Source organism: Macrosteles quadrilineatus, unplaced genomic scaffold (genome assembly GCF_028750875.1).
Source record: "Macrosteles quadrilineatus isolate MER2022 unplaced genomic scaffold, UCM_ALF_1.0 Scaffold_7__1_contigs__length_78375512, whole genome shotgun sequence".
Lineage (NCBI taxonomy): Eukaryota > Metazoa > Arthropoda > Insecta > Hemiptera > Cicadellidae > Macrosteles > Macrosteles quadrilineatus.
This window is the reverse complement of record NW_026542600.1, coordinates 51,757,520-51,774,194: the sequence shown is the minus strand read 5'-3', so window position 1 is coordinate 51,774,194 and position 16,675 is coordinate 51,757,520. Positions and strand designations below refer to the sequence as shown.

The window sequence follows — 16,675 nt, the reverse complement described above, 5'->3', positions numbered from 1 at the left end:
GTGCGGCCCGCGTATTTTACGTAATAGGTATTGTAAGAAAGGGGATTAACCCCGTACCCACGGTGCTCATCTATGCAGACACTCTGTTCACATTACACTTAGTCGACCAGTTGGTGTGAACAGAGTTGAACAGTAGCATGAGCATCGATTTACAAATTCCTTTCCCAGCTGATGTGAGCTAGGCGATGACCGGTAGGGCTGACTTCCAAGAAACACCGTTAACCTATTAGCCACACACCCTATCGGTAATCAGCCAATGAGAAGGGCTAATGAAGAAGATGGAGGGGTGACGAGTCTTGGAGCTGGAGGATCTGAAGGAAAACATCGAGGGGAGATCACCACGGGCCATCGGAGAAAGAAGATCGGGAGTTTGGGAGTGCGTGTATCGGTGTGTGTGCTTCTGGGACAATATACAGTATGTAGAAAGAATAAAATATCTAACTAACACTTTGTCAAACATAAAAGTCATATAATTTGTCAGTAACTAATTCTTTTATATTTTCAATTGATTTTCTTTTCTTGTAAATTTAACGTTGCAAATTAATTTATCTTATTATTGTTGTTTTTTGCATTTTCAAAGTTTTCTTTTGCTGTTGTAACACTTTTAACTTTTGTTGTTTCCGCGTATCTCCTTAAGTTGTTTTTTTTTCTTTTTTATTGTCAACCGGTGGTAGGTTGACGTCTTAACCAGGGGGGTGTAAGAAAGGGGATTAACCCCGTACCCACGGTGCTCATCTATGCAGACACTCTGTTCACATTACACTTAGTCGACCAGTTGGTGTGAACAGAGTTGAACAGTAGCATGAGCATCGATTTACAAATTCCTTTCCCAGCTGATGTGAGCTAGGCGATGACCGGTAGGGCTGACTTCCAAGAAACACCGTTAACCTATTAGCCACACACCCTATCGGTAATCAGCCAATGAGAAGGGCTAATGAAGAAGATGGAGGGGTGACGAGTCTTGGAGCTGGAGGATCTGAAGGAAAACATCGAGGGGAGATCACCACGGGCCATCGGAGAAAGAAGATCGGGAGTTTGGGAGTGCGTGTATCGGTGTGTGTGCTTCTGGGACAATATACAGTATGTAGAAAGAATAAAATATCTAACTAACACTTTGTCAAACATAAAAGTCATATAATTTGTCAGTAACTAATTCTTTTATATTTTCAATTGATTTTCTTTTCTTGTAAATTTAACGTTGCAAATTAATTTATCTTATTATTGTTGTTTTTTGCATTTTCAAAGTTTTCTTTTGCTGTTGTAACACTTTTAACTTTTGTTGTTTTCGTAATTTAAATTTTTGTTCATTACACGTTGAGTAACACCCTTAAGCAGTCTTATGTCTCATTAACCTAACACCTCTTCACTAAGCTAAGCGAGTGTAACATTTAGGAAACTTAAACTTAAAGTGAGGCATGGGACTCGCAGTATATTCAAAGTTTTATTCGTTTTCGTAATGTCTTCTTCCCGTCCATGTATGTGTGTTTGTGTATGTACTTTTAGTAGGAAACAATGACAAGGATTTCACCATCCAACTGCGACGTTTTGACAATGGCCGATACAAACCGAAACATGTAGACGACCTAAGAGCTGTTTGTCGGATTTATAAGGTATGTAACCTATTTATCATATTGAATATTACAGCTCAGGAGCTAGAATGGAAATGAATTCAAATTATGAACTGTATTTTGTATATTGTTTACCTTCACAAGTTAACTCCCAAAGTATCTTCCATCTTGATTTGTTTTTATAAACGATCAGTTGTTACTGAAGAGTCTACGATTGCGTTTTCCATGTCACTTAATTTTCAAAGTTTAAAGTGGTTCAACTACCATTGGTCGTTAATAAATTACAATTGTTAAACTAGTCCTGCTCTCAACACACTCAATTGTTCAAAACAAAAGTTTTTAAACGATAAAAATTCGTCTCCTGCAAATTCGTATTTACACGGAGATAAAAATAATTACTTCTCTTGTAACGCATGTATTAAAACCTACGTTTTAACTTAATTAAGACAAAATATAGATTGTTTAGAATGAACCCGTATAACTATATAACACACCAAATAAAAATGTATGAGCAAATAGTTTTTGCTCTTCTGATAGCACCACTCTCTGGTGTGGTAAAGAAATGTTTATCTTTTAAGTAGATGTTATTTGAAAAATCCCTTAATGTCCTAACAAAAAAATACGCTTTTCCGGCTTTTCCAGTTCCCCGTCCATGTGAATTATAAATACCCTTTTTGCTGATATTTGAACAAAAGTTGATAATTAATAAACATTTATAACTGATAATGTATACAGACAACACTTGGTATAAAATCTTTTAGCAGAAACCCTTTTATATTGGTGTCCTGATTATTAAGGATTGTGGTTTAAATTAGTAAGGCTCACTACATATTTATTGCTAAGGAACATCTCACCTAAAAATGTGATGAAGGGATTCTATTGTAAACATTCTATTCTATGCTAAAAGACGCAAATAAAACTCACCAGCTGTGAAACAATTGGTATGAAAAGATTAACAATATTTCTGGCTAGCTTCCTTCAAGAGGATTTTTTTGCTGAAAAAGTTGAAGCAAGAAAAAATTACTCTAAATGTTTGTAAGGTTTACATATTATCTCAGTTATATTTGGATAAAAACATATTTGAAAATAAACCGTTTAAACAAATAATTCTTGATTAACAAAGCAAACTTACTATATCAAACTTAAAAATACCTTTAGAAATACAATCGCATATATTACCTTCAAAAAAGACTTTAATTACATGAATAATATTACAATGGCTAAACAAACTATTCTATCCTACCATAATGTTATTAGTATAGTTAATAATTTATAATACTAGTATATCTGGCAGTAACACATTGACACTTCTGGGACATTGGATTTTTAGTTTTGGAATTACACATCATAATACATTCATTCTTGCATTACATACATTGTACTGGATGAATAGTCCCTTTTCCAATGTAGTAGGTTTTATATTTTTAGTGTATTTGTTGTCTATGCAAAAGAAGTTTGGCTCAAATGTTCATCAGTTACATACAAGTGTTTTCATAGAGCTAGTAAAATAAAATAAGGTGACACTACTGTAAATATAGCTAGTTAAAGATGATTTTACAATATGTACTAAGTTTAGTTTATCGTTATGCTGATTTGACTTTTGGTGTAATAATAATTTTGTATACCTAATTTCATGTATATTTCATAATTTTTGTATTTATATACTTGAGGTATTAAGCTAATAAACTCAACCAATTATTTCTTAATCACTTGCTCTTTAAAAATGCTAAATATGAAAAGAGTAATGCATTTAAGTAGGGTTAAAATGTGTTAATATTTTATATACTATGATGAAAAGATGTAAACTGTAAATAACGCATCTGTTAATATGGGTATTATTGTCTATTTTTGTAGCTAGCGGTTTATGTACAGGCAGCCTTTCGTATACATATATATACATATATATTATGTGTATGTATATATATAATATATATGCTTGATACACGATAACTATTATATTAGCCATTTGGAAGGGCAGTACAAATAATACATAAAGTTTGTACCCAAATTTTATACTTGTCGAAGTAAAAAAATACAGATAAATAAGTAAGGCCACTTCCACATTCTCTGTGATGTTTAGAAGTTATAATAAAGGTTGGTATCGTTGGAGTTTTGTCAGTTATTTTTCCTCTTACCAAATCATATTTAATAACTATCAATAATGACATCGACAAAATGGACAATAGCATTAAAAGATCTGTAAATAAAAATATTGTACATTACTAATGTTAATGATAATACTAATTATTCAGCCCTATCAAAACAAGATACCACATGGATCAATAGAATCAAAAAACAATCTGTAATATCAAAATTAGTACAGTACAAATTCAATTATTGATCCAGGTAATTTTGAAATGCAAATCATCCGGATTGATGAAAGACTGGAATAAATTAAATAATATTAATATGAAGAAAGTCTGGTGCTATTTTGGGGTACATTTTATGTACAGTAATTAAACACCTTTTAAGGAAAAACATGTAAAATAGTGTAGTTTAAACGTTACATAAAAAATAGTGGTTTGGTAATAACACTATTTTTAGCGAATTTCCCTATAGGGAAGTAGCTATTACCGTAGGTGGCACGGTAAGACCTAGACCCGGGACCGATTTACTTTTTCATTTTGATGTCCCCAGAGGCCAAAAACACCATTCGTTCAAATTTTTATATATGTATATATATTTCCGTGAACCCGATAACTTGAGTAATTTTTGTCCGATTTTGATGAAATTTGGTTTAAAGGTGTAAAGCGGGATAAACTTGAATGAGTTCGCGAACCAGCACGATCGGACCATGGGAACGGGGCTTTACGGTGGGTTTTATGGGGTAAAAATTGGTTTTTCTCACTTTTGACCCTCAAAACACAAAATTTCCCGATTTCTCTTTAGACCTTTTTAAAGAGCTTAAAAAACAAATAATTTAGTATATAAAAGTATTTTTGTTCAATTATTAGTAACAGAGAAAATTAAAAAAATTGTAAATATAAAATTCCCATGTTATTCTTATGGAGAATATTGTCAAATGTTGTAGTTTGCTTGTTTATGGATATATTTTGATCAAACTTGGCAAATTTATTTATTTTGTACTAAGCTATCAATATTTTACTCAAAAACACACTTTATTAGTTTCCTTGTAGCAGCAAACCTAGGTACTCGTTAAACCTAATGTTATTAAAATATATTTAACTGAAAATCAATTCAGACAAATGTAAATTCGCTTAGTCGGCAGGTTTGCTGCGGCGGGGGTATTTTTTCATAACACTGTCTCAAAATCAGCTGTTTTACGGATCGTTTTGAGTCCCTGAAGATAGCTTTTAGATAGCTCCGTAAATTTTACGACTCGAATCATATGGTTATGTCAAAGCTTATCTCAAAATCAAATCAGCTGTTCTGATCCTTTAAAATGCTTCAACAATATATAAACAAACTTACATAACCTAATTCCTTTTTTTAAAAAACGTTTTTGGCTATATTTTGTTTTTTCTGCTATAATATATGACAATGTAATGAAAAATATTGTTCGTAACTCGTCCTAAAAAGCTTCTTTGTGACTTAATCGAACTTCCGGACTCGGCTCCTAGAAAAGCCTACTTTAGGGACTAGTAACGAAAACTATTATTTAATATCATATACATCAAAATTACAAGTACCAAGAGATACTGCCTAAGGACATAATTAGCTCATAATTTGGTATCCTGTTTCATTTATTTCATTGCCAAACAGCTGATATGCAGTGTGTTGAGTTGTTGTCTACAAAGTTTAGTCGTATTACGAATTAATTGTGAATAAGACTCAACTTGGTGTTTTTGAAAGCTCAAAGAGTGTGCATTGTGGAATACAGTAATACGTTAAAAGTAAATCATTGATTTGTATGACAAAAAAAATTGAAATTATGTTTCCAGTACCCTATTAAATAGATCAGATATTTATAGATTTGTAAAAAATTTAAGGAAATCTGATCTGTAGCAAAAACCCTATTCATGTTTCTACAATGCATACATACAGGGTAAGCAAAAACACCATGTTGAGTCTTATTTGCGATGAATTCCCTATAACACTAAACCTCATAGATAATTATGCAACAATGCATATCAGCAGGTTGGAGATGAAGTAAAGAAAACAGGCATACCAACATATTAAACAGAGTCTCAAAGTACTTGTAATTTTGGTTCCATTAAATACACCCTGTATTAAATTATATTTATCATCGATCTTTTGGGTATAAAATCTAAGCTAAATGGAAAACAAAAATCTAAAATAAATTATATATTTATAGAGTTGTTAAACATTTAAGGGAACCAGATCTGAATAAAAAAAACCCTAGGCCTTTGCCTACAAAGTATACTCCTTGAGCAATCAAAAACACCATGTTTGTCTTGTAGAAAATAAATTCCCTGGAACTTTGTATGTGCAAGAAACAATGCAACAATGCATATCAGCTGATTGACAATGAAGTAAAAAATACAGGGCTACAAACTAACTTATGAGCTTCTTTAGTGTATCTTGGCACTGATAGGGTTTGATTAAAAAAACACCATGTACAATTATTTTCTCATTTTTGCCAATACTATGTGATGGCACTTCAATCCTGTATCTATATAACCTCACATTCTCAGTAAAGATTTTGTGCTATTATTTGCAACAACACTGCATACTTTACAGTAGGGTGTTGCCAATTTAGCCGTATGAAATATTTTATAAACTGCTTTAGAATTGCTGTAAATATTTAGCAAAGTCTGTATTAATGGGGTACGGATTTTTAAGGGGGTTACTTAATGAATAATCCGGATAAATAATAAAAAAACACATAAATATTAAAATAATTTTATTTACAGAAAAATATAGTTTAATTTATCACTCATTTTCATTCAGACTCTTATGTATAATATAATACACAGATAGTATACATATATAAGTATTTTAAATCTAGTAACACTTTTAAGTATCCACATATAGTACGGTACTGTAGTTTTTACAAAATAAATACCTTTACAGAAAAGCTTTAGATGTGAACATTACTTTGGTAAAAATTAGTTTAGAAAATAAATATCAAGAACAAAATGTACTACCACTACACACATACTTGAGTTAAAATTACAATACTATGAACAAGTAGTTTTCACATTTATCCTGTGTTATTTTTACACCTGTCTATCATTTCAACTTAAATCCGGAAGTTAAGTAGAACATTTTTATTTAATGAACAAATTACATTGATGCTATGTATATGGCTTTAAAATTGATAGCATTTTTTATATGCTCCAAGTACTAAGCTAGGGCTATAATTTATATGGTATATGATACATGTATAAATATTGTAAAAGTAATAACACTCAAAATAAGAACAGTACTGGAAAAAACAGAATTTTTCAGCCATTTGTTCCTAGGAATAACATTTGGCTAAAAATTAAGCTGAAGTAGTGTAGCACAAAAGTCACATTTACCCCTCAATCTGTGTAAATGCGAAGATAATAAAACAAAGTAGATATAAGTAATGAATGACTAGTACAAACAAAATCGTTTCATTAGTGGCTAATATGTTTAATTATTAGCAAACGGAAGAAAATTTACTAAGTAGGAATACATCAATCTAGTTACCGACTATTAGAAAAATGCAGCTGTAAAGTTAAAAAAAATGTTAGGATGTAAAAGAAATACTGATCTTCTTACACAGACCGAGCTTTGAGGAACACCTGTAATATCCTCAAAAGGTAATGTCTACAGCTAAATTTAACTGACTGAATAATACTTTTGTTTAAAATATTTGTTGATAACTAAAGGTAATCATCAGCAGGGAGGTAAAGTAGAAGGCCCCAGATGTCGACTGTGAGGCACCCCCAGTTCCAGGGGGGGGTGTGGTCTGAGGGGGTTGGGAGGAGGAAGACGAGGGTCTAGTGGAACCTCCAGAAGTAGTGGACTGAGCTTCCGCCTCGAGCCACGTTGTCAACTTGCCTGTGAAGAAATATGTTTTATGAGTTTTTTACAGGTGTGGCAATACGATAATTTCTATGCAGGGATGGGAAAAATATTTTTGTTCCACTGATTAGGGAAATCAACTATCTCTAGTAGTTTACTATTGATAAGTGCTTTTCTATATTGAATATCCTAAACACAAGTTTTGACAATACTAATTAAATCATATAAAAAAAAAAATTGATTAGCGTATTACCGTTTAGACTCATGACTTGCTCAGCTTGCATGTAGATTTTCTGTGTCGCACTCCTCATTGTGGTAAGTGTAGCATCGGACAGTCCTGTCTTGTTTCCCAAGGAAAGGAAAGAGTCCAACTGAAAAATTCATTTTCAAATAATAAAGAAGTTTTAAAGTGTAGTTAATTTTCCTAAATTTTGATCAATCGTGACAATTTCAACTAACACATACTACTTGTGCTAATAATGCACAAAAGACTTTTAATCAGGAACAAAACTTTTTTTTATCAAACTTCATTAGGCAAACTTCATTGGGCTTGTAAAACATACGAGAAATGTATATGAATTTTTTAAATATTTGTTTTGGTATTTGTTTAAGGTATAGAATTCGCGACAATGTGTTAGGGAGGCCATGTACCAGCTTGGGTATAAGTGGCCATGGCAGTAATCAGTAAGCAGTAATATAAGGTATAGAGAAAATATTCAATGTTACAGTTAAGTGGTGACTAGCACTAGTACAGGTGTCTAGGGAAAAGGAGGGGGGTAGGGTGTCCAACACCGTCTGTCACCTTCATGTACTATAACGCTCATGGTGGAAGAAGACCCTGTGTCCTGGGTAATAGGAATTTCCGCATAGTGCTCGCCGCTCGGGCCCTTCCTTGTTTGTCTCAAGTATATTTCCGGCACAACGTACTAGAGATGAAAGCGTAAGGGTGTTCCATAAGCAGCAAGTTGTTCTCTGTACCTTTCTTCTCTGTGGTCCGATATATCAGCTGACAGAGCTCAAAGAGTTTATAACATATACCTGGAGGGTATACCTAAATTATATTTAAGGGGGGGGGAGTATACCTAGATTGCAATATAACTATTACAAAAGAAGAAAAGGAATTTTTACCCTTAGGCTTTTGAAAACTTACATTGATCCATTTTAAATTCATACACTTATTTTGACCACACCTTTGTTCCATCTTCCAATGAAGTCAACATGGGTAGTATAAGATGAAGGATTGTTGTAATCTCGGACTCTGGTAGGATATCATTGGTCACTACGGAGGAGTTCACTCCATCCTCCGCTCGGCCAGATGGATCGACGCCGGAACTGTTTGATCCCGGAGTAGTGACAGGTGCTTGTGTGGAAGTTTCTTCAGATCCGTTTGATTGTGCTCTGGATCACAGTGATTATTATATTAGTGCTATTCATTGATAAAGTTTGTAAAAATGTATAGTTTAAGTTTATTCGAAATGATATGGACATAGTAAATTATATCTTTAACACTGTTCTATCATTCTATTTATTAACACATACAATGTGCATTTTTACAAAAGTGAGTAAACATTTATAGTGAGAACATTTATATAGATAACTAACTAATAATCTCAAAAAACAGAGTTTTTGTTTTTCTTAGGAAAACAACATTGATCTCAGACCTAGGTTTTAGTATGAGAAATTTTTATTAATTTAAATGCTGTCATTGGAAACTTTATAGTACTAACAACTTATATCCAAAACTAAACAAAATAACTTTTAGAATCAGATTCTTCAAATGTTCATTTGAATGTTTCAATCAGTCTTTACAATCTGTTTGATTTATTTTCTTTTAGCGAATCTCCCATATAGGGGATAAGCCATTACCGTAGGTCTCATGGTAAGACCTGGACCTGGGACCGATTGATTTTTTTGTTTTGAGGTCCCCAGAGGCAATAAATTTATATATGTGTCCCTTAGCACGATAACTCGAGCAAAAAAGATCCATTTTTGATGAAATTTGGTTTAAACCTACATTTATTCGAACGAGTTCGCGAACCACAATGACTGGACTATGGGAACGGGGGTTTACGGGGGGTTTTATGTGGTAAAAATGGATCCATTTTTGACCCTAAAAACATAACATTTTACAATTTTTTCCAAACCATTATAATATAGAGCTTAAAAAAGAAATAATTTAGTATATTGAAGCGCTGTTTTATGTCTAAGGGTTACAGAGAACATTTAAAAAAGTGTACATTTAAAATTCACATGTTATTTTATGGAGATTTTAAAACTGTTGTAGTTTACTTTTTTATGGATATATGTTAATCAAATTTAGCAAATTTATTTATTTCATCATATGCTATTAATGTTTGGTCAAAAAACACTTTTCACCTTCCCCGTAGCAGCAAACCTAAGCACTCATTAATCTAATGTTTTTGAAATTGGGAATAAATATATGTCTTATTTATGGAAACATTTTAGTAAAAACGTAATCAGACAAGTTGAAATTTGCTTAGTCTGCAGGTTTGCTGCGGCTGGGGTTTTTTTTATTACTGGTATTATAACGTTTTCCACTGGAACCGAGTTAAACTTATTGGAAATGTACTGAGATGGTGTTTGAAACCGTGTCAATCTTTTGGCTAGTAAGCTTATTTAAGTTCTTGTGTCAGGTTTAGTTAATATGGTGAAGTTAATAAATACTGAAAATAGTGTTTTTAGCTTATACTGATCATAAAATGTAAAAAAAACTTTTAACTCCTGGTTTATTGTTTTACATCAACTTATTCAATGTACTTTGGCTGCACTTTATTATGGTAATAGCTACTTCCCAAAAAAATTGCTATATTGTAGATATGACTTATTGTACTTATCAGCCAAGTAGTCGTAGATTTCCCAGTGCGGGAACGCACATCATTGTTGCGGAAAAATTAGGTTAGCTTACCAATTTATAGGTTCTATGGTAAAAACAGAGTGGGGAACGCTTATCCCACAGGTTACTGCCCCACTACACTTCTCCTTATCAGTTAACAATTAATAATAAAAAATTAGCAATTGACAGAGGAGCTGAAGATTTAATACTATATAAAACCTAATATGGATGGTTATAAAACTTACTGTAATCTGTGGACCAGCCAATCAAGAAGAGTATGAGCTCCAAAAGGTTTAGAACTCAGTGTTTGTAGAAGAGTCCTCTTATCCTTGTTACTCACAACAGGGTCTTTTGTAGAGGTTATGTTGTTCAAAAATCTGCAGAACATAACCAAAAGTTATTCTTTAGAAAAAAGTGACATGTTCTTTTAGGTTTTGCAATTTAGTTGAAAATTGAATTGATTTCAAAATACAGAAATAGATTAATAAAAAATACCAACTACAGCAAAAAGTCTTATGTTGGCAGGACTGATTCAGACGTTTTAAACAGTGCTAATTTTTAAGCTTTCATCCTATTATTTCTTATTTAAGTATCCTCCTTGGAAGGGGAAATAAGTCTAATTGTGTGATAATTTTGTGTATGCTTTCAACTGACTTGTGCTGAATAATATTACTGAATATAATTCAGTATTACTGTAGGCCTATATATTATGTTGTTATTGGCCTGTTGTTATTGTGTTGTAGGTGAGATGTTTGTGTCACCCTATGTGTTTATCCTTCTTGTTTAGCATCTTCAGGAGTCTTCTTAAATTTATCCTCTTATCACTAACACTACAGTCTATATTTACAAAAATATTTACACACGCTTACAGTCACTAGTATTCCAGTTGGGTCGTTTAGATAATGCGATGACGGACACATGACCGTGATACTAGTGACCGTGTGTGTAAATATTTTTGTAAATATAGACTATAGTGATAGTGATAAGAAGATGAAATCAAGAAGACCCCTGAAGATGGAGAACAAGAAATAGAAATGCATAGGGTGACACAAACATCTTACCTACAAAAAACTACAACAACAAAGGTAAATCTTATATTTCAGTAATACAAGTGCTTGAAACTGGGATGACAAAAAATATATCAGTATTATATACACTGTTTGATACTCCCAATCATTTACGCTTCAGAGTACATTTTAAAATAAGAATATGATTCAAAAATTTTTTTTACAAATACATTTGGAGCGATACTGTTCTTGGTAAAGCTAAACAAATTGGACACTTTTCCTGAAAATAACTTGTTTTATGGCAGACCTGATATATATTTATGTTCTCCGTTCTGGAGATTTATATATATTTAAAAACATAAGCGGTTTTACAAACACAAACTTACTCATAAAGAAGATCTGTGTCAGTAGTGCAAGTAAGGGATTCCAGGAGAGCCAGACGAACACTCGGGAAAATTGAATACTCATACATAGACCAGACATTGTACCACACTTCTGAGGAACTATTGGCCACACCAGCACACAGCAGAGCAGAACTTAGGTCAGGGTCATAGCTGCAACACACAAACTGTATCATCAGAGGAATTGTTGGCCACACCAGCACGCAGCAGGGCAGAACTTAGGTCAGGGTCATAGCTGCAACACACAAACTGTATTATCAGAGGAACTGTTGGCCACACCAGCACACAGCAGGGCAGAACTTAGGTCAGGGTCATAGCTGCAACACACAAACTGTATCATCAGAGGAATTGTTGGACACACCAGCACACAGCAGGGCAGAACTTAGGTCAGAGGGTCATAGCTGCAACACAGAAACTGTATCATCAGAGGAATTGTTGGACACACCAGCACACAGCAGAGCAGAACTTAGGTCAGGGTCATAGCTGCAACACACAAACTGTATCATCAGAGGAATTGTTGGACACACCAGCACACAGCAGGGCAGAACTTAGGTCAGAGGGTCATAGCTGCAACACACAAACTGTATCATCAGAGGAACTGTTGGCCACACCAGCACACAGCAGGGCAGAACTTAGGTCAGGGTCATATAGCTGCAACACAGAAAGTCCCATCATAATTAAATTCTTCTGGCTGAGCAATTTGACAATCTATAGTGGTTATAGTTTCAAAGTAGTTTCTTAAAGTAAGGAAACCTAGGAAATCCATATACAGAGTGAGGAAATGAATGTGTCCCAGTTTATAAAAAGTAAAAATTGAATACTATTTCTCTAATATGCAGGTTATATTCAAGATTTGGCTGCAATCACGGAAAACGATGACAATGTTTCCATGACCGAGGGAGACGATGAAAAATCGTTCGGGAGAGTTTTTGGATTATGCCAGAATCATGGCTTTTACTGAAATAAAGGAATAAAACGTAAGTGGTGATTTTTTGGGGGGGGGGTGCTATCTACATGTACTGCGTAGGACGCGGCTCGATGTACTTACACCACTGCATGTTGACCAAGGTGGAATGTGGTCCAAACAATCTCTGGGTGTTTGAACAAGAATCACCATTTTTTAAATAGGTTTCTACAGCTAAATCACAGTGTTAATAGCACAATATTTACTAAAAAAAATTCATAGTTTAATTGATAAGCACAGCTATACATCAATTGCCACCCTGTATTTCAACTAAGATTTCATTTTTCTTTATTGTATTTTTTATAATTACAAAAATGTTTCACAGATGTTATCACAATCTTTTTTTTCCATTTACTTACTATGTTTGTGCCATCCAAGTTCTTAGATTAACCACTGCCTTTTGAATACAGCTTTTATGTCCGAATTGGCAAGCTTTCTCCAGGATCAATGAACGCTTGAGTTTGTCCACATGAGTGTCTTGAAGATTTGATGAGAACCCAACCTCAGCAATCACTCCATTCATCAGGTCTAGAACGTAGTCCTGTAACAGTAATAAAGGACCAGAGTCAATCGGGTAAGTCTAGACTCACCTACTATCTCTATAACTAAATTTTAAATAATTAGATAATAATGATAGAAAGTAGTTTCTATATTTTCAATAGCGTATAAACTGGTAGTATTTTTTAAATTTGTTTGCTGGAGAGCTCAAGTCTTAAAAGCATATGCATCAGAGTCTTCGGCTGGTACTGTGTATCTTACTAGAGAGGATGTCAATAAAAAAAAAAAAAATAGACAAAATACCTTAAATACATACTGATGATATCTGTGAAACCAATTTCAAGCAAGAGAGTTCATTTATAAGAAAACAGATGTGTACCATATCAGTCTTTTAGTTTTAATCCCTAAATTATGTAAAAATCTGAATATTATTAAAGTTAACTTTATTGATACTGAAAATTAGGTAATGAAAACATCTGTAAATACAAGGAGGTTAAAACTTTTATACAGTTTAGTCGCAAGTTTTTTTTATTACATTTTATCTAATGTTCAGCCCAATCCAAGAGTTTGCATCCTTCTTCAATATCCAGTGTATATGCAATTCAATTCCAGTGGATTCATCAATACAATTTTCACTACGCAATATGGAAAGCCCATAAGCTAGGTATTTTAAATTGCAGTATTAGCAATCCTAGCCTTCATAAAAACATTGTGAATCTTAAAAAAACCTTTACTTAACCTACTACTTTACAGTTTACTTACTTTATTTTTACTACACTAATTTGGTCTATTTTAGTTAGGTACATTATCAGAATAACTTAAAGGTATAACTATACAGAAATTAGTAATGTACTTCACAAGGATTGGGAGGAAATTTCATGCACTGGAATTTCATGACTGAAGTCATGACAATATTAACAGTAATGCAATAGCTCAGCATTGTCCCATAAGACCTGAACTGCACTGTGAGCAGAATAGAAAAATAATTTATTAGGTACTTCTCTCTCAAAGTAAAGAAGTGGACACATTCAATCTATGTTCATATGTCTATGACTTTTTTTAAGTTTGATGTCCAAAAACTTCTACTTTTTAAAATTGCATTAATTTTAAGAATAAAATAAGAACAGTGCTGGACTTCGGCCACAAGCAGAACTTTTTCTTACAGCCACAGCAATTTGTAAGAAAATAGCATGTAAACATTTTTATAAAAAAAAATATGAATTTTATTTTCTAAACGATATAATTTTTATTATTAAATGTGAGGATCATGATATTCTCGTGATAGCGAAGGTGTTGACGGTTTTGCTACAATCTCATGGAAGTTCCACCTAAGGGTTAGTTTGGCCTAGTACCCTAGAGGTCGCAAGTACCCTGAAACCGGCTCTAAATGAGATTGAAAATGCTGGCGGCTGTTTGTACCTGGAGTAACTGGTAAGACGAGTGACCAGCCATGGAATATATCAGGTTTTGGTAATGGCGTAGAGCCGTTTTCCAAGCGTAGTAATCCGTCTCTGCCCGGAGGAAACGAGTGAACTCTAGAGCCATGTTAGGGTCAAAGGAGAAGACATCATCAATTAGCTGAGCTCTGCTAAGTCTGGGCAGCTGGGTCAGATCTGAGGAAAGCTGAGCGGAGAGAGCTTGCCATAAGCCTGACGTGTAGTTGACTCTGTAGAAACCTGAACAATAAACATGCATTAATGTACATGTCTAATGCATGATACAAGGATTACAAGAGTAATTCTTAATCTACTAAATTTTTTATTGGGTTACTCTATTTCTAAGCTCCTTAACATGTTTCCTGTCAGCTGTCACACCTCTGCATGCCTACTCTACTACACCAAGGAGTGAATGAGATGCTCAATTTTCCTATCAATTCACACCGGCGTCACCAAACCTCTTTCAACGTCTTTGGTGTATTAATACAGCATGATCACACCGCTTGCCACGTCTGGCTACATGCTGGCAAGCCACCGCCGCTATTTTCCCCTCCACATTTCCACCAGCCCCTCATTTTAACTGCTCACAGATCAAGATCATACCTCTCGTCCATAGTAGACCCTGGAATGGTGGGATCCTTCATTTACTCTACCTTGGATAGGTATAGGTCACCATGTAAATACCGGCGGAGAGAAGACGGGGTGGGGTGAGGGATGGTGACAGTGATAGCCCTGTGGCGGTGCATAGCGGTGCAGCAACGACTCTCTCGTTTTATTACGGAGTGAACATGGTCATTATTTAGATAAAAATAATATTAAGAGCTATATCATAGACGTCTTTCAAAGACGTCGTAAGTCATCTACCGACACACCGAGATACACATTTTAAGGCAATGATGAGTGAAGTATGAGTTTTGAAAGAAAGATATGACAGCTTTATTCCCAACAACAATCAGCTGATAAAAAGCTTTTGAGTTTTTTTCAGAATTAAGCTGGGGACAATTATGAAGCAGGTTCTGTACCCACTCATCTATTTATTTTCATTGACTACCATTTCAGGGAAAGAGATGAAAAATATAACACTAGTAATAAAATTAACTTAGTTAACCCAAGTGGTCCCTGCACCCTAGATGCTTCTCTGAGATAGCGGCAAAATCATGAACATCTCGGGGACATCATCGTTCTCACCCGTGATCATAGAATTGGTTTAAGGACATCAAAATTCAAATTTTTTTCTTGAAACTTTCAAATTGCTGGGGCCTCGCACTGCTTGCGACCAAGTGGTAATTCTGGCACTGTTCTTAATTCTTTTTTTAATGAAGGCCAGAGGTAAATTTTGTATGAAAATGATTCTAATTTAGAATAGTGTTTTTTATTTTTTATTGTGGGCCCTAATATTTATTGGGATTTTAATAAATAATCCTGGTAAATTCAACCATGTAGTAAAATTTCAACATGTCACTTAAAGACACCAGTTTTATTTATTTTTGTGTAAGTTGGAGATATACAATTGCTGTAGCCTTCCAATATTACTTTCCACAATTATAGCAGCTATCCTATTATGAAATTTGATTACATGAGTAGTCAAATCTTAATAGACTAAATCTATGTGTACACCATTAAGTCTCAATTATCAGACCTTATGTGTCCGGCCCTCTCTATGGACAATCGAGTATCATGATAGTTATTTTCATTTGGCAAAACTGGACTTATGATATAGTGTGTTGAGACATTTCATTTTGCAGGTACTGTATGTAGAAGGTAAACACCAGGATTCAGGTGCCTCCAGTTACTTCCCCTTGCTTTCCTGGTGCTTCCCTTCACATATAATGATACTTTCCTTTAGCTGGTGCATTTAAGTATGTTGAGTCCTCATACCTTCGTACCTCAACTGCTACCCCCCATAATTATGTAGAACAGCAGGAGCTAGACTCACCACCAAAGTTTTACTTTTTGAGAGATTTGGTGGCGAGAAGATTAAATAAACCAGCAAACATAAGGTAATGAAAAATTTTACCCAAGCTTAGGAAT

General features: G+C 34.0%; 1 protein-coding gene across 1 annotated transcript in view; it reads right to left on the bottom strand.

Annotated features, from left to right (window-relative positions):
• Positions 1–6,380: 6,380 nt before the first annotated feature.
• The window catches only part of LOC128998122 (thyrotropin-releasing hormone-degrading ectoenzyme-like), a 37,445-nt gene continuing 27,150 nt past the window's right edge, over positions 6,381–16,675 (bottom strand). The window contains exons 10-16 of the mRNA XM_054424121.1: positions 14,628–14,884; positions 13,070–13,251; positions 11,732–11,899; positions 10,584–10,715; positions 8,675–8,882; positions 7,738–7,855; positions 6,381–7,520 (exon numbers count right to left, since the gene is read on the bottom strand). Coding sequence (XP_054280096.1) covers positions 7,324–7,520; positions 7,738–7,855; positions 8,675–8,882; positions 10,584–10,715; positions 11,732–11,899; positions 13,070–13,251; positions 14,628–14,884 — 1,262 coding nt within the window. The 3' untranslated portion in view covers positions 6,381–7,323. The remainder of the gene's footprint in view (positions 7,521–7,737; positions 7,856–8,674; positions 8,883–10,583; positions 10,716–11,731; positions 11,900–13,069; positions 13,252–14,627; positions 14,885–16,675) is intronic.